At 59.8% G+C, this 25000-nt stretch overlaps 1 protein-coding gene across 1 annotated transcript in view; it reads right to left on the reverse strand.

Moving 5' to 3' along the window:
* The window catches only part of LOC132207450 (insulin receptor-related protein-like), a 62993-nt gene that overhangs the window by 28938 nt on the left and 9055 nt on the right, over nucleotides 1–25000 (reverse strand). The window contains 14 exon segments of the mRNA XM_059642976.1: nucleotides 12–24; nucleotides 26–105; nucleotides 108–179; nucleotides 1298–1357; nucleotides 1360–1544; nucleotides 2958–3084; nucleotides 3673–3813; nucleotides 3816–3886; nucleotides 4557–4596; nucleotides 4599–4709; nucleotides 10257–10399; nucleotides 17558–17873; nucleotides 20876–21036; nucleotides 21038–21425. Of these exon segments, the coding sequence (XP_059498959.1) occupies nucleotides 12–24; nucleotides 26–105; nucleotides 108–179; nucleotides 1298–1357; nucleotides 1360–1544; nucleotides 2958–3084; nucleotides 3673–3813; nucleotides 3816–3886; nucleotides 4557–4596; nucleotides 4599–4709; nucleotides 10257–10399; nucleotides 17558–17873; nucleotides 20876–21036; nucleotides 21038–21425 (1908 nt within the window).

Genomic DNA, 25000 nt, shown 5'->3' on the forward strand with positions numbered 1-25000 from the left:
CCCGGCCTCACCTTTGTGACAGAAATTCGTTGACGTAGAGCTCCCGATCCTCAGGCTGCTGCTGCCATACAATGAGGTAGTAGGTGATGTTGCCGTTGGGCTGAATGGGGGCTTCCAGGTCAGCATCAGCTGCGAGGAGGAGTCCGACATCGACGCCACGTCCTGGGGCACGGTGGGGGCTGTGCGAGGGGGCACACGGTCAGCAGCCGCCCCTCACCCGCTGGCCATTCCACACTGTCCCGCCGGCTGCCTCGCTGCCTGCACATGGGCTGCACCGGCGTCGGAGCAACGGCACAGAGGGCAGGAGGGAGGCAAAGGGGGGTTACACTCTCCACTCACTCACACGCTCACTCGCACACGCTCACTCGCACTCACACTCACTCACACTCACTCACACTCACTCACACTCACACAGACACACACACACACAGACACACACACACAGACACACACACACACCTTCACACACACACCTTCACACACACACACACACACACTCACACACACACACTCACACACACACACTCACACACACACAGACACACACACACACCGACACACACACACACACACACTCACACACACACACACACACACTCACACACACACTCTCCCACACACACAGACACACACACAGACACACACACACACACCTCACACACACACACACACACACAAGACACAGACACACACACACACCTTCACACACACACACACACACACTCTCCCACACACACAGACACACACACACACTCTCCCACACACTCACACACACACACACACACACACACAGACACACACCTTCACACACACACACACACACACACACACTCTCCCACACACACACACACACACACACCTTCACACACACACACACACACACACACTCTCCCACACACTCACACACACACAGACACACACTCACACACACACACACGCGCGCGCACGCCTCACAGCGAGGTCTGTGCTGTCGGAGACCACCCGGACTCTCCAGGGATGCCAGCGTAAGTGCCAGCCTAACGTTGCCGTGGGCTCCCTGTCAGTGGAGAATCAGTGGCGGCGGCTGGAGGGGCAAGTGGGTGAGGGTTTCCGAGAGGATGGAATCGAGGCTTTGGGTGTGGCTGGAACGAGACACTCGCGGTGCGCCCGGTGGGCAGCCTGGTGTGGGCAATGTACCGAACAATGAGTGTGTTACACCTCAATACCCTCCTACTCCTGTGTTCCCCAACAACGCCTCCTCAGCCGTCTACACCCACCCACCTACCCCCCCAAACCTCCAGCCCTCCTACCTGAGCGCAGTCGGGTACCTGCAGGTTGGTGCGGATGTAGACCAGCTCACTCTTGGCACCGTGGTTGTGCTTGTCTCCGACAGGGTGAGGGTGATGGCACGGATAAAGATGGCATACTGGGTCCAGGGCTTGAGGTTGTAGAGCATCACCTCGGGATAGTGCTCCTTGTTCAGAGGGTGGTCCACGTCCACCATGGTCCAGCTATTCGACACACAGGCGTCCTGCCCGATGTCCTCGGTCACATTCTGAAAGGGTCTGCAGTGGGGACGGAGGGCAACCGGAGAGAGCAGCTGGCAATGCCCGCCACAGGGAGCTGGCGCAGGCCACTCGGCCCCTCTGTTTCACTCTATGCGGTCACCGCTCACCCCACCCAATCCCAACGCCCCGCCCCAACTCGTCTTTACCAGATTGAAAGATAACATGCCAACATCACTCAGCACAGGAGCCAGTCCCCCATTCTAACCCCGCCATTTCCCATTGCAACAAGTCAGCGCTGAGGGAGCGGGGCGCTGTCGGAGGGTCAGCGCTGAGGGAGTGCTGCACTGTCGGAGGGTCAGCGCTGAGGGAGCGGGCGCTGTCGGAGGGTCAGTGCTGAGGGAGCGGGCGCTGTCGGAGTCAGCGCTGAGGAGCGTGCACTATCGGAGGGTCAGTGCTGAGGGAGGGGGCACTATCAGAGTGTCAGTGCTGAGGGAACGTGCACTGTCGGAGGGTCAGTGCTGAGGGAGGGGGCACTATCAGAGTGTCAGCGCTGAGGGAGCGGGCACTGACGGATGGTCAGTGCTGAGGGAGCAGGCACTGTCGGAGGGTCAGCGCTGAGGGAGCGGGCGCTGTCGGAGGGACAGTGCTGAGGGAGCGGGCGCTGTCGGAGGGTCAGTGCTGAGGGAGCGGGCACTGTCGGAGGGTCAGTGCTGAGGGAGCGGGCACTGTCAGACGGTCAGTGCTGAGGAGCGGGCACTGTCAGAGGGTCAGTGCTGAGGGAGCGGGCGCTGTCAGAGGGTCAGTGCTGAGGGAGCCGGCTCTGTCGGAGGGTCAGTGCTGAGGGAGCGGGCGCTGTCGGAGGGTCAGTGCTGAGGGAGCGGGCACTGTCAGTGGGTCAGTGCTGAGGGAGCGGGCACTGTCAGAGGGTCAGTGCTGAGGGAGCCGGCTCTGTCGGAGGGTCAGTGCTGAGGGAGCCGGCTCTGTCGGAGGGTCAGTGCTGAGGGAGCGGGCGCTGTCGGAGGGTCAGCGCCGAGGGAGCGGGCACTGTCAGAGGGTCAGTGCTGAGGGAGTGGGCGCTGTCGGAGGGTCAGCGCTGAGGGAGCGGGCACTGTCGGAGGGTCAGCGCCGAGGGAGCGGGCACTGTCAGAGGGTCAGTGCTGAGGGTGCGGGCACTGTCGGAGGGTCAGTGCCTGAGGGAGCGGGCACTGTCGGAGGGTCAGCGCTGAGGGAGCGCCGCACTGTCGGAGGGTCAGCGCCGAGGGAGCGGGCACTGTCAGAGGGTCAGCGCTGAGGGAGCGAGGCGCTGTCGGAGGGTCAGCGCCGAGGGAGCGGGCACTGTTTGAGATGCCATTCCTCAGAGGAGACATTAAGAAGCCCCCTCCTGCCCCCAGTTGGGGTGAAATGTCGCCCTGATCCAACACAGCAGGTGAAGGTGTTTATGGGATCTTGCTGTGCACCCATGGTACTTACGCGTCCTTGTAATAGACGATGAAACTGAGCAGGTCCCGGTAGTCATGGGGCTCATATCGTTCCCACTGCAGCAGGATCCGGTCCATGTATGTTATGTTCGAGATAAACCTCAGAACGTAACTCTTACCTGCAACACAGTACACACCCGGTCGCTCAGTCAGCCCTGGCCATTCGGGCCATCACTCCTCAACTCGCCCCACCTCACACCCACTCACAACCATTCCCAAGGAGCTACGCCAAATATCCCTCCGAAATTCCCTGTCCCTGGGAGTGTTTGCTGGGGGGCACAGTGTAGAGGGAGCTTCACTCTGTATCTAACCCTGTGCTGTCCCTGTCCCTGGAGTGTTTGATGGGGGGCACAGTGTAGAGGGAGCTTCACTCTGTATCTAACCCTGTGCTGTCCTGTCACTGGGCGTGATTGATGGGGGCACAGTGTAGAGGGAGCTTCACTCTGTATCTAAACCTGTGCTGCCCCTGTCCCTGGAGTGTTTAATGGGGGAGACAGTCTAGAGGGAGCTTCACTCTGTATCTAACCCCATGCTGTCCCTGTCCCTGGGAGTGTTTGATGGGGGAGACAGTGTAGAGGGAGCTTTACTCTGCATCTAACCCCGGTGCTGTCCCTGGGGAGCGTTTGATGGAGGGGGGGGGGGGTGGGGAGACGGTGTAGAGGGAGCTTGACGCTGCATCTGAGCCCCTGTGCCGGCGGGAGCCTTACAGGAGACCCGGTCTCCGTTGGTGCGGGGGTTAATCTCCGCCTTGTTCTGGCGCCCCTTGGTCCCGGTCACCTCCTCCATCCTGTAGATCTCAGAGAGGCAGAGCTTGGGGTTGAAGGCGAAGTAGAGGCGACCTCGCGGACGCTCAGTCTGTGCCGGTTCCAGTTCCAAAGCTGCTGCAGGTTCGGATTGTCGAGAACGTATAGGGTGTAGTTCCTGCACCAAACACAAACAGCCGGCGTTACCCCAGCGCCGCCCCCCCCACCCTCCAACCTGCCCCCTTCTCCGCACACCACCCCCTCCTCCCACCATGAGGCTCCCAGATCCCACCGCCCCCCCCCCCGACAAACCCTGCAAGGACGCGGCCAACCGTCCCGCCGCCACGCGCGCTGTCTGGGGGGGTTTTTGAAAATTCCGTCTTTGGTCAGGGCTGCAGGGGGTCGGGGGGGGGTGGGGGGTTGGCGTGTCCGGTGCCTCCCAGGCCAAGCCGGGCATCGCAACGAATTCCTCGGGTAAGAGGGGCTGCACGTCCGCCCGCGTCAGGACCCAAACGCAGGAATGCCAAATCGCAAAAGGGAGCAATGATTTATGCCAAGGTGCCCGTATCAGGACTCAATCGCAAGAATGCCAAATCGAAAACGGGAACAACAATTTATACAAATGAATGGGAATAGGACGCCACAGGCCACTCTGGGCAGATAACCCACCCCCACCAGCCCCCACCGAGTGAATTGTGGGCTGTCCTTCATGAGATGGGGTTGAGGGTTTCTTGGGAAAGGGGGAGACAGAGAGAGAGAGAGAGGGAGGACGGAGGGAAGGAAGGAGGGAGGGAGGGAAGGAGGAAGGGCGGAGGGGAAGGGGGAGGGTGGTGACTCCAGGATGGCGCCCCCTTACCCATTCCACCATGGAATCGCCTCGGATCAGCTGAGGTTGGTGAAGAAGGAGAGGGAGACCAGGGCGAAGGAGTGTTTGATTTTCAGGAACCCGGTGATGGTCTCGATCAGACCCAGGTATTTCTCCAGCTTCACAGCCAGGTTATCTGAGAGGGGGTAAACGGGGGCAGGGGGGGTAAACGGGGGCAGGGGGGGTAAACGTGGGCAGGGGGGGTAAACGGGGGCAGGGGGGGTAAACGGGGCGGGGGGGGGTAAACGGGGGCGGGGGGGTAAACGGGGGCAAGGGGGGGGGTAAACGGGGGCGGGGGGGTAAACGGGGGCAGGGGGGGGTAAACGGGGGCGGGGGGGTAAACCGGGGGCGGGGGGGTAAAACGGGGGGCAGGGGGGGTAAACGGGAGCAGGGGGGTAAACGGGGGCGGGGGGTAAACGGGGGCAGGGGGGGTAAACGTGGGCGGGGGGGTAAAACGGGGGGCGGGGGGGTAAACGTGGGCGGGGGGGTAAACGGGGGCGGGGGGGTAAACGGGGGCAGGGGGGGTAAACGGGGGGCAGGGGGGGTAAACGGGGGCAGGGGGGGTAAACGGGGGCAGGGGGGGTAAACGTGGGCGGGGGGGTAAACGGGGGCGGGGGGTAAACGGGGGCAGGGGGGTAAACGGGGGCAGAGGGGGGTAAACGGGGGCAGAGGGGGTAAACAGAGGGGGTAAATGGGGGGTGGGCAAGGTGGCAGTGGGGAAGGGAGCAATGAGTGAGTGGTCAGCTCCCACTGCAAACCGCAAATACCCTCAAAGCCCCCAAACACAACCCCGACCCCCAAACACACAGCCCCAACCCCCAAACACACACCCCCCGACCCCCAAACACACACCACCCGACCCCCAAACACACACCCCCACCCCCAAACACACCCCCAACCCCCAAACACCCCCCACCCCCAAACATACCCACCCCCCACCCCCAAACACACCCACCCCCCAAACCCCAAACACACCCCCCAACCCCCAAACACCCCCCCAACCCCCCAACACACCCCCAAACCCCAACACACCCCCCAACCCGCATACACCCCAACCCCCAACACACATCCCCCCAACCCCCAAACACACACCCCCCAACCCCAAACACACACCCCCCAACCCCCAAACACACCACCCCCAACCCCCAAACACACACACCCCCAAACACACAGCCCCAACCCCCAAACACACACCCCCACCCCCAAACACACACCACCCGACCCCCAAACACACCCCCAACCCCAAACCCAACCCCAAACACACCCCCCAACCCCCAAACACACCCCCCAACCCCCAAACACTCACCCCAACCCCAAACACCCCCCCCCAACCCCAAACACACCCACCCCCCAAACCCCAAACACCCACCCCCCAACCCCAAACACACCCCCCACCCCCAAACACACCCCCAAACCCCAAACACACACCCCAACCCCCAAACATACACCCCAACCCCAAACACACATCCCCCCAACCCCCAAACACACACCCCCCAACCCCCAAACACACACACCCCCAAACACACAGCCCCAACCCCCAAACACCACACCCCCGACCCCCAAACACACACCACCCGACCCCCAAACACACACCACCGACCCCCAAACACACACCCCAACCCCAAACACACAGCCCCAACCCCCAAACACACACCCCAACCCCCAAACACACACCCCAACCCCCAAACACACAGCCCCAACCCCCAAACACACACACCCCCAACCCCCAACACGCACACCCCCAACCCCCAAACACACATCCCCAACCCCCAAACACACACCCCCGACCCCCAACACACACCACCCGACCCCCAACACACCCACCCTACCCCCCAACCCCCCCCCACCCCCCAACACCCACCCCCACCCCCAACACACACCCCAACCCCCAAACACACACCCCAACCCCAAACCACAGCCCCAACCCCCAAACACACCCCCCCAACCCCCAACACGCAACCCCCAACCCCCAACACACATACCCCCAACCCCCAACACACACCACCACCCCCAACCACCCCCCCCACCCCTAAACACACACACCCCAACCCCAAATACATACCCCCCAACCACCAAACACACACCCCCCCAACCGCCCAAACACATATACCCTCACCCCCAAACACACACCCCGCTAAACCCCAAACACACCCCCCCCCAAACCCCCACAACACACACCCCCCAACCCCCAAACACACAACCCCTCAACCTCCAACACACACACCCCACTAACCCCCACACACACCCCCCCAATCCCCAAACACACCCCCTAACCCCCAAACGCACACCCCCCTAACCCCCAAACACTTGCCCCCAACCCCAAAACACGTGCCCTCAACCCCAAAACACACATCCCCCAACCCACAAACACATCCCCATCTAACCCCCAAACACACACTCCCCTACCCCCAAACACACACCCCCCCAACCCCCAAACACACACACCCCCCACCCCCCACACCACACCCCCAACCCCAAAACACACATCCCCCAACCCACAAACACATCCACATCTAACCCCCAAACACACACTCCCCTAACCCCCAAACACACACACCCCCAACCCCCAAACACACACACCCCAACTCCCAAACACACACCCCCCAACCCCAAACACACATCCCCCAACCCGCAAACACATCCCCATCTAACCCCCAAACACACACACCCCCAACCCCCAAACACACACACCCCAACTCCAAACCACACCCCCCAACCCCCAAACACACATCCCCCAACCCGCAAACACATCCCCATCTAACCCCCAAACACACACCCCCCACCCCCCAAACACACACCCCCAACTCCCAAACACACACCCCCCAACCCCAAAACACACATCCCCCAACCCGCAACACATCCCCATCTAACCCCCAAACACACACACACCCCAACTCCCAAACACACACCCCCCAACCCCCAAACACACACCCCCAACCCCCAACACACACCCCCCAACCCCCAAACACACACCCCCCCAACCCCCAAACACACCCCACCAACCCCCAAACACACCCCACCAACCCCCAAACACAAACACCAACCCCCAAACAAACACACCAACCCCCAAACACAACTCCCTAACCACCAAACACACCCCCAACCCTCAAACACACCCCCCAACCTCCAAACACACACCCCCAACCCCCAAACACACCCCCCTCTAACCCCCAAACACACAGACCCCTAACCCCCAAACACACAGACCCCTAACCCCCAAACACATACACCCCCAACCCCCAAACACACACCCCGCTAACCCCCAAACACACACCCCCAACCCCCAAACACACACCCCCCAACCCCCAAACACACACCCCCCAACCCCCAAACACACACCCCCCCCAACCCCCAAACACACACACCCCCGACTCCCAACACACACCCCCAACCCCCAAACACACACCTCCCAACCCCCAAACACACAACCCCAACCCCCAAACACACACCTTCCTGACCCCCAAACACACACCTCCCTGACCCCCAAACACACACCCCCCCAACCCCCAAACACACACACCCCAAACCCCCAAACACACACACCCCGAACCCCCAAACACACACCTTCCTGACCCCCAAACACACATCTCCCTGACCCCCAAACACACCCCCTGACCCCCAGACACCCCCGACCCCCAATCACACACCTTCCTGACCCCCAAACACACACACCCCGACCCCCAAACACACACCCCCCAACCCCCAAACACACATACCCCTGACCCCCAAACACACACCCCCCAACCCCCAAACACACCCCCCTGACCCCCAAACAGACACCCCCGACCCCCAAACACACACCATCCTGACCCCCAAACACACACCTTCCTGACCCCCAAACACACACCTCCCTGACCCCCAAACACACACCCCCCAACCCCCAAACACACACACCCCTCAACCCCCAAACACACACACCCGAACCCCCAAACACACACTCCCCCAACCCCCAAACACACCCCCCTGACCCCCAGACACCCCCGACCCCCAAACACACACCCCCCTGACCCCCAAACACACACCCCCCAACCCCCAAACACACACCCCCCAACCCCCAAACACACCCCCCTGACCCCCAAACAGACACCCCCGACCCCCAAACGCACACCATCCTGACCCCCAAACACACACCTCCCTGACCCCCAAACACACACCCCCCAACCCCCAAACACACACACCCCGAACCCCCAAACACACACTCCCCCGACCCCCAAACACACACCTTCCTGACCCCCAAACACACACCTCCCTGACCCCCAAACACACACCCGCTACCCCCAATCACACACCTTCCTGACCCCCAAACACACATCCCCCTGACCCCCAAACACACACCCCCCAACCCCCAAACACACACACCCCCCGACCCCCAAACACACACCCCCCTGACCCCCAAACACACACCCCCCAACCCCCAAACACACACACCCCCCGACCCCCAAACACACACCCCCTTGACCCCCAAACACACACCCCCCAACCCCCAAACACACACACCCCCCGACCCCCAAACACACACCCCTGACCCCCAAACAGACACCCCCAACCCCCAAACACACACCATCCTGACCCCCAAACACACACCTCCCTGACCCCCAAACACACACCCCCCAACCCCCAAACACACACACCCCCGACCCCCAAACACACACCTTCCTGACCCCCAAACACACACCTCCCTGACCCCCAAACACACACCCCTCAACCCCCAAACACACACCCCCCGAACCCCCAAACACACACTCCCCCAACCCCCAAACACACCCCCCTGACCCCCAAACACCCCTGACCCCCAAACACACGCCTTCCTGACCCCCAAACACACACCCCCCTGGCCCCCAAACACACACACCCCCCGATCCCAAAACACACACCCCCCTGACCCCAAACACACACCTCCCTGACCCCCAAACACACACTCCCCAACCCCCAAACACACACACCCTGAACCCCCAAACACACATTCCCCCGACCCCCAAACACACCCCCCTGACCCCCAGACACCCCCGACCCCCAAACACACACCTTCCTGACCCCCAAACACACACCCCCCAACCCCCAAACACACACACCCCCCGAACCCCAAACACACACCCCCCTGACCCCCAAACACACCCCCTGACCCCCAAACACACACTCCCCCGACCCCCAAACACACACCCCCCAACCCCCTAACACACACCCTCCAACCCCCAAACACACAACCCCAACCCCCAAACACACACTTTCCTGACCCCCAAACACACACCCCCGACCCTCAAACACACACCCCCCAACCCCGAAACACACACACCCCCAACCTCCAAACACACACACCCCCAACCCCCAAACACACACCTTCCTGACCCCCAAACACACACCTTCCTGACCCCCAAACACACCCCCCTGACCCCCCGACACCCCCGACCCCCAATCACACACCTTCCTGACCCCCAAACACACATCCCCCTGACCCCCAAACACACACCCCCCAACCCCCAAACACACACCTTCCTGACCCCCAAACACACACCTTCCTGACTCCCAAACACACACACTAACCTCCGTCTCTCTCCCCGTCAGGTATCTCGTCCTCCCTCACCACCACCCCCAACCCAGGTACCACACCTCTCCCCCGATATCCGTCACCGCCGACCACACACCGCCCCCCCCCCTCCGGTATCCCGCCGCCCCGGGTACTCACTGCCCCCCCGGATGTTGATGATAAGGTTCCCCTCGATGACCGTACACTCTGCCAGGTGCTGGGCAGCTGCAAGAGAGTCAACTGTTTTGGTGCCAACGTGGCACACCTTGGGGCAGTGACCTCGACATTTCCTGCAGAAGATGCTGGAATTATGTTGGGGGGGGGAGGAGGAGGTGGAGGAGCGGTTAGCAGTGGAGAAGAGGACCGAATGTCAGCAGGGAAATGCGCAGTGCCAAGGGTGGGCCGGGCAGTGGGGTGCACGGAGAGGCAGGGAGAGGAGAAGGGGACAGGGAGAGGGAATGAAGAGTGAATCACATCAATTGGTTGCATTTATAGTGGGGCTGTTCGGCCCCTTGCCCATTTGCTAGCTCTTCGACTGGGTCTCGTGCCAAGCTTCACTCTCCTGCCATTTCCCCTGTGCACTGCAGGTAACTGCCCACACTCTCAGGCCCGGGCCCCCGCCCACGGTGCCAGACCCGGGCCCCCGCCCACGGTGCCAGGCCCGGGCCCCCGCCCCGCCAACGGTCCCAGGCCCGGGCCCCCGCCCCGCCCACACTCCCAGACCCCCGCCCCGCCCACGGTCCCAGGCCCGGGCACCACTCCATCAGTGGCTGTTCTGCTCATCCTCGCCTGGACGTTCTCCCGCCTTTCCCTTCCACCCTTCACCCTCGATTCCCCTCCTGAGCAAAAATCTCTCTGTGTCAGCATTCAATGTATGAGTGACCCACTCACAGGGTGAATCCCTCATGTTCCCTCCCCTCAGGGAGAGAAGAAATTCCTCCCCATCTCCGTCTTCAGTGGGTGACCCCCTTATCCTGAGATGGTGTCCCTCTGGTTCCTAGACCCTCCCACACAAGGGGAGGGGGAAACACGCTCCCCCTGTCTATTTCCAACCCCACACCCTGCCAGAGAATCCTGTCAGTTTCGATAATAACACCTCTCATTCTTCCCGACACTTCTCAACCTCCCCCTCATCGGGCAGCCCCTCCGTCCCCGGGATCAGCCGAGCGAACCTCTCTTTGCTGCTTTGATTAATTTTCTTGCTTCCGAAATGACCCCCACCCCATTTCTCAGCCTCAAACTCCATCCGCCCTCTCTCCACCGATTTTCCAGTGTCCTTGTGGAGATCTACGCCACCCCCCCCCTCTGCGACTACAACTCTTCAGGACAAGCCCACAGAAACTTTAGGTCACGAATATGTCAGGGAACAGTCACCTGTAGTGCTGTGTGTGTGTGTGTGTGTGTGTGTGTGTGTGTGTGTGTGTGTGTGTGTGTGTGTGTGTGTGTGTGTGTGTGTGAGAGAGAGAGTGTGTGAGTGAGTGTGAGGGCGTGTGAGGGTGAGCGAGGGTGAGTGAGATAATGCGGGGAGGAGAGCGAGATAACGAGGGGAGGAGTGCGAGAGTGAGATAATGAGGGGAGGAGGAGAGCGAGAGCGAGGTAGCGAGGGGCGGAGGAGTGTGAGAGCGAGATAGCGAGGGGCGGAGGAGAGCGAGAGCGAGGTAGCGAGGGGCGGAGGTGAGCGAGAGCGAGGTAGTGTAGGGGCGGAGGAGAGCGAGAGCAAGGTAGCGAGGGGCGGAGGAGAGTGAGATCGAGATAGCGAGGGGCGGAGGAGAGTGAGAGTGAGATAGCGAGGGGCGGAGGAGAGCGAGAGCGATATAGCGAGGGGCGGAGAAGAGTGAGAGCGAGATAACGAGGGGAGGAGGAGAGCGAGATAGCGAGGAGCGGAGGAGGACAGCGAGATAGTGAGGGGTGGAGGAGAGCGAGAGCGAGATAACGAGGGGAGGAGGAGAGCGAGAGCGAGATAATGAGGGGCGGAGGAGGAGAGCGAGATAGTGAGGGGTGGAGGAGAGCAAGAGCGAGTTAGCGAGGGGCGGTGGAGGAGAGCGAGATAGCGAGGGGCGGAGGAGAGCGAGAGCGAGATAGCGAGGGGCGGAGGAGTGAGAGAGCGAGGTAGCGAGGGGCGGAGGAGAGTGAGAGTGAGATAGCGAGGGGCGGTGGAGAGCGAGAGCGATATAGCGAGGGGCGGAGGAGAGTGAGATAGCGAGGGGCGGAGGAGAGCGAGAGCGAGGTAGCGAGGGGCGGAGGAGAGCGAGAGTGAGACAGCGAGGGGCGGAGGAGAGTGAGAGCAAGATAACGAGGGGAGGAGGAGAGCGAGAGCGAGATAGCGAGGGGCTGAGGAGGACAGCGAGATGGTGAGGGGCGGAGGAGAGCAAGAGCGAGTTAGCGAGGGGCGGTGGAGGAGAGCGAGATAGCGAGGGGCGGAGGAGTGAGAGAGCGAGGTAGCGAGGGGCGGAGGAGAGTGAGAGTGAGATAGCGAGGGGCGGTGGAGAGCGAGAGCGATATAGCGAGGGGCGGAGGAGAGTGAGATAGCGAGGGGCGGAGGAGAGCGAGAGCGAGGTAGCGAGGGGCGGAGGAGAGCGAGAGTGAGACAGCGAGGGGCGGAGGAGAGTGAGAGCAAGATAACGAGGGGAGGAGGAGAGCGAGAGCGAGATAGCGAGGGGCTGAGGAGGACAGCGAGATAGTGAGGGGCGGAGGAGAGCAAGAGCGAGTTAGCGAGGGGCGGTGGAGGTGAGCGAGATAGCGAGGGGCGGAGGAGTGTGAGAGCGAGATAGTGAGGGGCGGAGAGACGGAGAGCGAGATAGCGAGGGGAGGAGGAGAACGAGAGCGAGGTAATGAGGGGCGGAGGAGAGCGAGAGTGAGATAGCGAGGGGCAGAGGAGGAGAGCGAGAGTGAGATAGCGAGGGGCAGAGGAGAGCGAGAGTGAGGTAGAGAGGGGCAGAGGAGAGCGAGAGCGAGGTAGCGAGGGGCAGAGGAGAGCGCGGTAGTGAGGGGCGGAGGAGTGTGAGAGCGAGATAGCGAGGGGCGGAGAGTGAGAGACCGAGATAGCGAGGGGATGAGGAGAGCGAGAGCGAGATAACGAGGGGCGGAGGAGAGCGAGAGCGAGGTAGCGAGGGGCGGAGGAGAGCAAGATCGAGATAGCGTGGGGCGGAGGAGAGTGAGAGCAATATAGCGAGGGGCGGAGGAGAGCGAGAGTGAGATAGCGAGGGGCGGAGGAGAGCGAGAGCGAGATAGCGAGGGGCGGAGGAGTGTGAGAGCGAGGTAACGAGGGGAGGAGGAGAGCGAGAGCGAGATAGCGAGGGGCGGAGGAGGAGAGCGAGATAGTGAGGGGTGGAGGAGAGCGAGATAGTGAGGGGCAGAGGAGATTGAGAACGAGGTAGCGAGGGGCGGAGGAGTGTTCCTGTTAGGTGAGGAGCAGGGGGAGTCCGTCCCGGGGGAGAATGCTGCACCGAGCCTGAACCCAGAGGGAGTTAAACACCGAGAGAGCTCAACACTATGCAGCACATCCTCAGGACAGCACGGGGTTAGACACAGGGTAAAGCTCCCTCTACACTGTCCCCCCCAGCAAACACTCCCAGGGACAGGGGCAGCACGGGGTTAGATACAGAGTAAAGCTCCCTCTACACTGTCCCCCCCATCAAACACTCCCAGGGACAGGGGCAGCACGGGGTTAGATACAGAGTAAAGCTCCCTCTACACTGTCCCCCCCATCAAACACTCCCAGGGACAGGGACAGCACGGGGTTAGGTACAGAGTAAAGCTCCCTCTACACTGTCCCCCCCATCAAACACTCCCAGGAACAGGGACAGAATGGAGTGAATCCAGAGCAGAGCCAGAGCAGTGAACGTAGAGAATTTTAACGTCCGCGATAATATCTGCAGAATTCTTGGAAGGATCCTGGGGGAGCTTCGCGTGGAGCTGTGTCGCAGGTTCCGCCACAGACACTGGCTTAATTTTCAATGATGTTGAGTCTGTCACAGATCTGTACAGCACAGAATCAGACCCTTCGGCCCAACCCGTCCGTGCCGACCCAAATCCTAAATTAATCCAGCCCCATTTGCCAGCATTCGGCCCCTATCCCTCTAACCCCTTCCTATCCATGTCCCCATCCAGATGCCTTTTAAATGCTGTAACTGTACCAGCCCCCACCCACTTCCTCTGGCAGCTCCTTCCATACACGCACCACCCTCTGTGTGAAAAAGTTACCCCTCAGGTCTCTTCCCCCTCTCACCTTAAACCTATGTCCCTCTAGTTTTGGACTCCCCCTACCCCTGGGGGAAAAGACCTTGTCCATTCCCCCTCTCCCTGCCTCTCATGATGTTACAAACCTCTATAAGGTCCCCCCCTCAGCCTCCGACGCTCCGGGGAAAACAGCCCCAGCCTCTCCCTGTAGCTCAAACCCTCCAACGTCCCTGTAAATCTTTTCTGACCCTTTCACACCATCCTTCCTGTAGCAGGGAGACCGGGATTGGACGCAGTATTCCCAAAGCGCCCCTAACCAATGTCCTGTACAACATGACCCTCCCAACTCCCTCTACTCAACGCACTGACCAATAAAGGCAAGCGTACCAAACACCTTCCTCACCGCCCTGTCTACCTCCAACTCCACTTTCAAGGAATGTGTATCTGTGTCCCCCACCCTCCCCGCCAAGGTCTCTCTGTTCAGCAACACGCCCCAGGACCTCACCAATAAGTGTATAAGTTCTGCCCTGGTTTATCTTTCCAAATGCAACCCCTCACACTTATTTAAATTAAACTCCATCTGCCACTCCTCGGCCCATTGGCCCGTCTGATCATCTAATCTTACAGAACCTTCTTCACTGTCTGGTACATCTTCAATTTTGGGATCATCTGCAAACTTACTAACCATACCATCTGTGCTCACATCCAGATCATTTCTATAAACGACACAAAGCAGAGGGCCCAGCATCGATCCCTGTGGCACATTGCTGGCTCACAGGCCTCCAGTCTGAAAAGCCACCCTCGCTACCGTCTGTCTCCTAGCTCTGAACTCGTTCTGTACCCAAAACCTAGTTCTCCCTGTATGCCATGTGATCTCACCTTGCCGATCAGCCTATCATGAGGAATACCTTACTGAAGTCCATATAGATCACATCCACTGCTCTGCCCTCATCAATCTTCTTCATTATTCCTTCAAGAAACTCACCCAAGGGTGGACGCTGGGAGGTTGTTTCTGTGAGGCGGGGAGACTAGGACCCATGGCCACAGTCTTAGAATTAGAGGGGGTCAATTTAGAACGGAAATGAGGAGACATTTCTTCAGCCAGAGAGTGGTGGGCTTGTGGAATTCATTGCCACGGAGTGCAGTGGAGGCCGGGACGTTGGATGCCTTCAAGGCAGAGATCGACAAATTCTTGATCTCAGAAGGAATCAAGGGCTACAGGGAGAGTGCAGGGAAGTGGAGTTGAAATGCCCATCAGCCATGATTTAAATGGCAGAGTGGACTCGATGGGCCGAATGGCCTTACTCCTATGTCTTATGGTCTAACTAGGTTAGTGAGATGCGATTTCACACACACAAAGCAATGCTGACTCTCCCCATCAATCCTTGCCTTTCTAAGTACCTGTAAATCCTGTCCCTCAGGCTCCCTCTAACAACTTGCCCACCACCGATGTTGGGCTCACTGATCTATAGCTCCGTGGCTTTTCCTCACAGCCTTCGTTAAATACTGGTGCCACATTTGCCAACCCTTTGGCCTTCTAAGATAACAAGGTGTGGAGCTGGATGAACACAGCAGGCCCAGCAGCATCAGGGGAGCACAAAAGCTGACGTTTCGGGCCTAGACCCTTCATCAGGTTTTCTGAAGAAGGGTCTCGGCCCGAGATGTCAGCCTTCCTGCTCCTCTGATGCTGCTGGGCCTGCTGTGTTCATCCAGCCCCACACCTTGGTATCTCAGATTCTCCAGCATCTGCAGCTCCTCCTGTCTCTCCTTCAGTCTTCCAGCACCTCACCAGTCACTATTGATGATACAATTATCTCAGCAAAGGGCCCTGAATTCACTTCCCTATCTTCACACAAAGTTCTGGGGTACACATGATCAGGTCCTGGGGATTTATCCACCTTTCGTGGTGTTCTAAAATGTCCAGAACCACGCGCCCCCCCCCCCCCCACCGCCCCGTCCCACCCCCGTAATATGGACCCTTTTTGACATATTGCCATAGACTTTGCCTACTGTTGACTCGAGAGAGAAGGGCAGCTCTGCAAATAGCGATCATAACTGTGTTAGATTCCACATCGTTACAGAAAATACAAGGATGCATCCGGAATTAGAGCTCTCCGGCACGGAATGGGAAAGGCTGGATGGAATCCGATCGGATGCAGTGTGGCTGGGGTGGGCTAACAGCGGGATGCCGTCAGGGAAATGGGTCACAGGACCATGGAGGGGGTGGAAGCAGATACATTCCGGAAGGGAATCGGGAGATTGCAGGCGTGTCCCGGAGGCTGGGCCATCAAATCCCGGGAATCCTGGAGAGCGAGGGATACACGGCATCGGATTGGACCGAAGGTGGGGGGGTGGTGGGGAGGGGAGGATCGACTGAGAAAGAGGGAAAGTGAAAGAGCAGGATCAGACAGATACAACAGGATTGGAAAGACCGCGGGGCAGGGAAGGAGAACAGGAAATCCAAGTGGGAAAAGGTCAGGGGTCGGGGAAGGTCGGGGAAGGCTGGGCGTCGGGGGTGAATGTTGGAGATTGGGGTGAAGGCCAGGGGTCGGGAAGAAGGTTGGGGGTCAGGGGCAAATGTTGGAGATTGGGGTGAAGGTCAGGGGTCGGGGAGAAGTTTGGGGGTCAGGGGCAAATGTTGGAGACTGGGGTGAAGTTCGGGGTCAAGGATAAGATTGGGGTTCAAGTGAGGGGGGCAGGGATGACGGCCAGGAATGAAGGCCAGGGGTCAGGAGTGAAGGTCGAGGGTCAGGATGAAGGTTGGAGGTCAGGATGAAGGTTGGGGGTCAGGGTGAAGGTTGGAGGTCAGGATGAAGGTTGGGGGTCAGGGTGAAGGTTGGGGGGTGTCGGGGTAAAGATCAGGGGTGAAGATAGGAGGGTCAGGATGAAGGTTGGAGGTCAGGATGGAGGTTGGGGGTGGAGGTAAAGGTCGGGGGCTGGGGTGAAAATCAAGGATCGGGATGAAGGTCGGGGGTGAAGGTCAGGGGACGGGGGTGAAGGTCAGGGGACGGGGGTGAAGGTCAGGGGTCGGGGGAGGTCGGGGGTGAAGGTCAGGGGACGGGGGTGAAGGTCAGGGGACGGGGGAGGACGGGGGTGAAGGCCACGGGTCGGGGGTGAAGGTCAGGGGACGGGGGTGAAGGCCAGGGGACGGGGGTGAAGGCCAGGGGTCGGGGGTGAAGGTCAGGGGACGGGGGTCGGTCGGGGGGTCAGTATCGGAGATCGGCGGGTAGTTGAGGAGGGGCTGAGGGGTCGCTATTGCCCCCAGTCAGGGTGTAGCCTACCTGCTCGTGTCCCGAGAGTACCCGGAAGGGCATTCGGGCATACACTCGCCCTGGAACACAACAAAGGGGAGCCAGTCCTTGGAGTTATCGGAGGTTTTGTGGAGGCTGGCACAGTACTGCCGGGTCACACAACGCCAGCCCTCGTACTTGTAGGTGTCCGGGGGGCAGCTGGGCAGGCAGGTCTCGTTGGAGTGGTAGTTCCGACACACAAAACACGCTCGGTTATCGCCAGCACGGTGGCACCCGCCCAGGCACTCCCTGTGGCAGCACTCCCCCGCATTGGTACAGCTCCGACCTCCACACTCCGGTGGGCACACTGTGGGATAGCACAACACCAACGTCAGGGCCAAACGGTCAACACTGGCTATCAATCACAGCTCCCTCTACACTGTCCCGCCCACCAAACACTCCCCAGGGGTAGCACGGGGTTAGATACAGAGTAAAGCTCCCTCTACACTGTCCCCCCAGCAAACACGCCCAGGGACAGGGACAGCACAGGGTTAGATACAGAGTGAAGCTTCCTCTACACTGTTCCGCCAGCAAACACTCCTAGGGACAGGGGCAGCACAGGGTTAGATACAGAGTAAAGCTCCCTCTACACTGTCCCCCCATCAAACACTCCCAGGGAAAGGGACAGCATGGGGTTAGATACAGAGTAAAGCTCTCTCTACACCGACCCCCCCATCAAACACCCCCAGGGATAGGGACAGCACAGGGTTAGATACAGAGTAAAGCTCCTTCTACACTGTCCCCACCCATCAAACACTCCCCAGGGACAGCACAGGGTTAGATACAGAGTAAAGCTCCCCCTACACTGCTCCCCTGCCATCAAACACTCCCAGGACAGGGACAGCACGGGGTTAGATACAGCGCAAAGCTCCCTGTACACTGTCCCCCCCATCAAACACCCCAGGTCAGAAGGCTCTCGGGGCTGGCAGGGGGGTGGGGGGGGGGTCTCATGGAGAGGAGTAAATCCCTGGGACCTGATGTAGTGTATCCCAGGACATTATGGGAAGAAATTACCCCGGGCAGAGGTATTTACAGCCGGGGCCCAGGTGCCGGGGCTCTGACGGGCGGGGGAATGGTGCGGGTTTCTTTCAGAAAGGCTGGAAGGGGGAGGCCAGGCAACAGCAGAGCAGCGAGCCCGTCCTCGGTGTTGGGGAGCGGAGTTGGAGGGGATTCTGAGACACGAGGTTTCGATGCATTTGGAAAGGCAGGTACTGACTCGGGAGATAACACGGTGAGGGGCTGGAGGAACACAGCAGGCCAAGCAGCATCAGGGGAGCAGGAAGGCCAAGGTCTCGGGCCTAGGCCCTTCTTATCTCTGATGAGGGAGAGTCGGCCTAGCTTTGGTGCGACGGGAAATTGTTTCTTAGAAACGGGGTGGAGAATTTTTAAGGACATAACGGAAAAGATTGATGCGATAGATGTAGTTAACATGGACTTTTACAAAGCCTTTCTCAGTAAACTGTTTAATAAAGTGAGACGACACGGGACCCAGGGTGAGGGAGCCAGTTGGACGCAAAGTGGGCTCAACAGCAGGAGAGGGAGGATAATGGTGGAGGGTTATTTTTCAGACTTGGCGGGGGCCCGCGGCCAGCGACGTGCCACTAATCTTACTGCAGCTTTTCACCGTTTAGAGAAACGATTTGGATGCGAGCACAGGAGACATGGTTAGTAAGTTTGCAGATGGTGCCAAGATGGAGGTTATCCCTGATCAGATGGGCTGAGGGGCGGCCGAGGGAGTTTAATTGGATAAAAGCGAGGGGTTGCATTTTGGTAAAAGGAACAAGGGCAGGATTTATACAATTAAAGGCCAGGCCCTGGGGAGTGCTGTAGAACAGAGAGACTGAGGGGTTCAGGGACATAATCCTGTGAAGTTTGTGTCACAGGTAGACGGCGGGGGGCGGTTTAGGGAGGTTCTGAGGAAGGGTCACCAGACCCGAAATGTTAGCTCTGATTTCTTCCCTTCACAGATGCTGCCAGACCTGCTGAGCTTTTCCAGCGATTTCTGCTTTTACAGGCTGGGGCTGTTTTCCCTGGAACGTAGGAGGCTGAGGGCTGACCTGATCGAGGTTTATAAAACCATGAGGGGCGTGGATTGGGCGAACAGTCAAAGTCTTTTCCCCCCAGGGTTGGGGGGGGTGGGGTTCAGGACGAGGGGAGAGATTTGAAAAAGACATCGGAGGCAAATGTTTTGACGCACAATGTGGTTCGGGTGTGGAATGAGCTTCCAGAGGAAGTGGGGGGTGGGGGTGCAGTTACAGCATTTAAAAGGCATTTGGACAGCTACAGGGATAGGAAAGGTTCAGAGGGATATGGGCCAGGAGCAGGCAGGTGGGGCCAGTTTTAGGATGGCATGAGGGTCGGCACAGGGTGGGTGGGCAGAAGGGTCTGTTTCTGTGCTGTAGGACTGTACAATCAGGATCACTCAGGATTAAGTGCAGAGCAAAGCTCCCGCTACACTGTCACCCCAATCTGATTGATCTCAGGGAGCTTCATTCTGTACCTAACCCGGTGCTGTCCCTGTCCCTGGGAGTGTTTCAGAGACGTCTCGCAGACGGTGCTCAGGGTGAACTGTGCTGGAGGACAGTTCCAGGTTGACGTGTGGAGGGTGTGTATTTACATTAAATTCAGTGCAGAGCTCTATACACAAAACACGGGCACTGCCTGCATTCAGGGGACGGCTGCTTCATTGAAGTTCAGCCTGTAAGGCTCTCAAAAACAGGGCAGAAGCCTCTGAGCCTATCTCCCCCCCCCCCCCCCCCCCCCGCCCCCTCACTCTGGGGAGCACTATCTTCCCTCACTATCCTCCGTCAGCCCCCTTCAAGCTCTGTAACCTCCTCAGCACTGACCCTCCGACAGTGCCCGCTCCCTCAGCGCTGACCCTCTGACAACGCCCGCTCCCTCAGCACTGACCCTCCGACAGTGCCCCCCTCCCTCAGCACTGATCCTCCGACAGTGCCCGCTCCCTCAGCACTGACCCTCCGACAGTGCTCACTCCCTCAGCGCTGACCCTCTGACAACGCCCGCTCCCTCAGCACTGACCCTCCGACAGTGCTCACTCCCTCAGCGCTGACCCTCTGACAACACCCGCTCCCTCAGCACTGATCCTCCGACAGTGCCCACTCCCTCAGCGCTGACCCTCTGACAACGCCCGCTCCCTCAGCACTGATCCTCCGACAGTGCCCCGCTCCCTCAGCGCTGACCCTCTGACAACGCCCGCTCCCTCAGCACTGATCCTCCGACAGTGCCCACTCCCTCAGCGCTGACCCTCCGACAGTGCCCGCTCCCTCAGCACTGACCCGGTGCCCTCACCCTTCTGGCAGTGCGTAGACGTCCAGCAGCGGTAATCCCGTTGGCTGTTGAAGTTGGTCATAGCGCAGGGCTCGCCGTCGCCCATTGCCCCCGGGCACACATCGCCACACTCCTCCACCTGTTTGTTCCCGAAGATGTAGACGCTCTCCCCCGGAGCTGAGCAAGAGGGACCAGTCGATGGTGGAGAGGTGACAGAGCTCCTGGTTCTTCTCGATGCGCACGTCCCCTCTTATGATGTTGGTGAGGCGATGGAGGCCAATCTCGCGGAGGTGGGGCATCTCGTAGATGACCACAGCGTAGTTGAAGAAGAGATTGATCCCCTTGACCACCATCAGGTTGGGGAAGAGATCCCGCAGCGTTTGCAGGCCGTAGACCCGGAAGATCAGGAGGTATTCCGTGATCATGACCAGCTTGGGGAAGCTCAGGCCCTGGAAGTCCTCTGCTTTGGTGTTGAACAGCAAGAGGATCTGCAGGTCCCCCTCGATCACTGTGCAGTTCTCCAGCTTCCTCAGCTGGGAGATGTCCTGCCGGATGTCCAAGTTTCCACAGACTAGGCCCGGGAGGGGGGTTGCAGGGTGATGGAGAGAAAAGGAGAAAGGTTGGGGGGTGGGGAAATTTGTGTGGAAACGTTAGTCAAAAATAAATTCAGAGCATTTCTTTCCCCTTCCCCCCCACTCCCAATCGCTGGGGCCTCAGGCCTGTGGCCTAGTGTTTGCGGCCCCTTCCCCAGGGGAGCCGTTTCTAAGGGAGGGCCTGGGGTCACCTGTAGGCCCCAATTGAGAGAAAGACAATAAATCTCCTGCTCCCTCCACCATTCATGCCTCCCCCACCCTCAACTCCCCTAATCACTTGGCCCTCAGGCCTGTGGCCTAGTGTTTGCGGCCCCTTCCGCAGGGGAGCCGTTTCTAAGGGAGGGCCTGGGGTCACCTGTAGGCCCCAATTGAGAGAAAGGCTATAGATTCCTCCCCCCATCCCCTCCCACTAACTCGATGGGGTTGTTGTCCCCCTGGCAACACTCAGGGTACAGTACAGAGGAGGCCATTCACACAACGATATACTGTTCCCCATGTTCCCTCGCCATGCTCTTGGCCTGGATTTCTGCAAGCCTTCCTCTTTCAACACTTTCAGCTCCGGATCCCCGGAGAATTTGGATTGCCGATTGCCGTTGGGAGAGGGCCGGAATTCTAGGAACCCCAGGGCAATGCCAGGCTGCCTGGGTTAAGCTGGGTCACGCAGGGAAGGAGTGCCAACAGGACCAGATCAATAAGGATGATCAGGGTGGTGAGAGGCTGGGGGGGTTGTAGCGGGGGCGACAGTGAGGGAGGGAGAGGGAGTGAGGGAGGGAGCGAGGGGGCGACAGTGAGGGAGAGAGAGGGAGGGAGGGAGAGGGAGTGAGAGAGAGAGCGAGGGGGCGACAGTGAGGGAGGGAGGGGGAGTGAGAGAGGGATCGAGGGGGCGACAGTGAGGGAGAGACAGTGAGGAAGAGAGTGGGAGAGAGAAGGAAGGAGAGAGAGGGAGAAAGGGGGAGACAGTAAAAGGAGAGAGAAAGGGAGAGAGGGAGTGAGAGAGGGAGCGAGGGGGAAACAGTGATGGAGGGAGAGAGGGAGCAAGGGGGAGACAGTAAAAGGAGAGAGAAAGGGAGAGAGGGAGTGAGAGAGGGAGCGAGGGGGAAACAGTGATGGAGGGAGAGAGGGAGCAAGGGGGAGACAGTGAGGGAGAGAGAAATGGAGTGAGAGAGGGACAAAACAAGGAGGGAAAGGAGGGGGAGATGGAGATGGAGAGAGGGAGCGGGGGAAGAGTGAAGGTGGAGGCAGTGGGGGAGAGAAAGGGAGGAAGGGGAGAGAGAGAGAGAGAGAGAGGGAGAGGAAGAGAAAGAGTGGGAAAGAGGTGGGGATGGGTAAGAGAGATAGAGGGTGAGAGAGATGGAGTGAGGGGGAGACAGTGAGAGGGGAAGAGTGGGAGAGGTGAAGGGTGAAAGAGAGATAGAGGGTGAGAGAGCGAGAGAGGAGTGAGGGCAGACAATGAAGGAGAGAGAGAGAGAGAGGAAATGAGAGAGGGAGAGGGAAGAAGAAGGGGAGGGGAAGGGGTGAGGAGAGAGAGAGAGCGGGAGGGAGAGGAAGAGAAAGAGTGGAAAGAGGTGGGGGGAAGAGAGACGGAGAAGGGGGAAGAGAGTGAGGGTTGAAGAGAGATGGGGGTGAGGCAAGGGGAAAGATAGGGGAGAAAGGCAGGAGAGAGAGAGGGGGACGGGGTGGGAGAGGGATAACAGGAGGAGAAGTGGAGGAGAGATGGAAGAGAGAGGGAGACAGAGAGAGAGAGGGAGACAGACAGAGAGAGACAGAGAGAGAGAGAGACAGAGAGCGAGAGAGACAGAGAGAGAGAGAGACAGAGGCAGAGAGAGAGAGACAGAGACAGAGAGAGAGAGAGAGAGAGAGACAGAGAGAGAGAGAGACAGAGGCAGAGAGAGAGAGACAGAGAGAGAGAGAGAGAGAGAGAGAGAGAGAGAGAGATTGTGTTGAATTTCTGTACCGCCTTATGCTACCCCATCCAGGCTCAGACAGCTTGAGGCATGGTCAGGCACAGCAAGATCCCACACTATTCCTTAGGCCATCAGCACTGTGCCTGTCTCAGTGAGGATGGAACCTTTGATAAACATTGGAGCAGGAGCCTCCCACATGCCCCAGGACACTCCTCCCACAGCATTGTGTTTGTGTGTGTGTGTGTGGGGGGGGGGGGGGTGCAGCAGAGAAATCATTCCATTAGGTTTTACCCGCCGACAGTGCCCGCTCCCTCAGCACTGACCCTCCGACAGCGCCCGCTCCCTCAGCACTGACCCTCCGACAGTGCCCACTCCCTCAGCACTGACCCTCTGACAGTGCCCGCTCCCTCAGCACTGACCCTCTGACAGTGCCCGCTCCCTCAGCACTGACCCTCCGACAGTGCCCGCTACCTCAGCACTGACCCTCTGACAGTGCCCGCTCCCTCAGCACTGACCCTCCGACAGTGCCCACTCCCTCAGCACTGACACTCCGACAGTGCCCACTCCCTCAGCACTGACCCTCTGACAGCGCCCCCCTCCCTCAGCACTGACCCTCCGACAGTGCCCACTCCCTCAGCACTGACCCTCCGACAGTGCCCACTCCCTCAGCACTGACCCTCCGACAGTGCCCACTCCCTCAGCACTGACCCTCCGACAGTGCCCGCTCCCTCAGCACTGACCCTCTGACAGTGCCCGCTCCCTCAGCACTGACCCTCTGACAGTGCCCGCTCCCTCAGCACTGACCCTCCGACAGCGCCCCCTCCCTCAGCACTGACCCTCCGACAGCGCCCGCTCCCTCAGCACTGACCCTCTGACAGTGCCCACTCCCTCAGCACTGACTCTCTGACAGTGCCCCCTCCCTCAGCACTGACCCTCTGACAGCGCCCCCTCCCTCAGCACTGACCCTCTGACAGCGCCCCCTCCCTCAGCACTGACCCTCCGACTGTGCCTGCTCCCTCAGCACTGACCCTCTGACAGCGCCCCCTCCCTCAGCACTGACCCTCTGACAGCGCCCGCTCCCTCAGCACTGACCCTCCGACAGCGCCCCCTCCCTCAGCACTGACCCTCCGACAGCGCCCGCTCCCTCAGCACTGACCCTCCGACAGTGCCCACTCCCTCAGCACTGACCCTCTGACAGTGCCCCCTCCCTCAGCACTGACCCTCTGACAGCGCCCCCTCCCTCAGCACTGACCCTCGGACAGTGCCCACTCCCTCAGCACTGACCCTCTGACAGCGCCCCCTCCCTCAGCACTGACCCTCTGACAGTGCCCGCTGCCTCAGCACTGACCCTCCGACAGTGCCCACTCCCTCAGCACTGACCCTCTGACAGTGCCCCCTCCCTCAGCACTGACCCTCTGACAGCGCCCCCTCCCTCAGCACTGACCCTCCGACAGCGCCCGCTCCCTCAGCACTGACCCTCCGACAGTGCCCACTCCCTCAGCACTGACCCTCTGACAGTGCCCCCTCCCTCAGCACTGACCCTCTGACAGCGCCCCCTCCCTCAGCACTGACCCTCTGACAGTGCCCACTCCCTCAGCACTGACCCTCTGACAGCGCCCCCTCCCTCAGCACTGACCCTCTGACAGTGC

This window comes from Stegostoma tigrinum, chromosome 47 (assembly GCF_030684315.1).
Source record: "Stegostoma tigrinum isolate sSteTig4 chromosome 47, sSteTig4.hap1, whole genome shotgun sequence".
Classification (NCBI taxonomy): domain Eukaryota; kingdom Metazoa; phylum Chordata; class Chondrichthyes; order Orectolobiformes; family Stegostomatidae; genus Stegostoma; species Stegostoma tigrinum.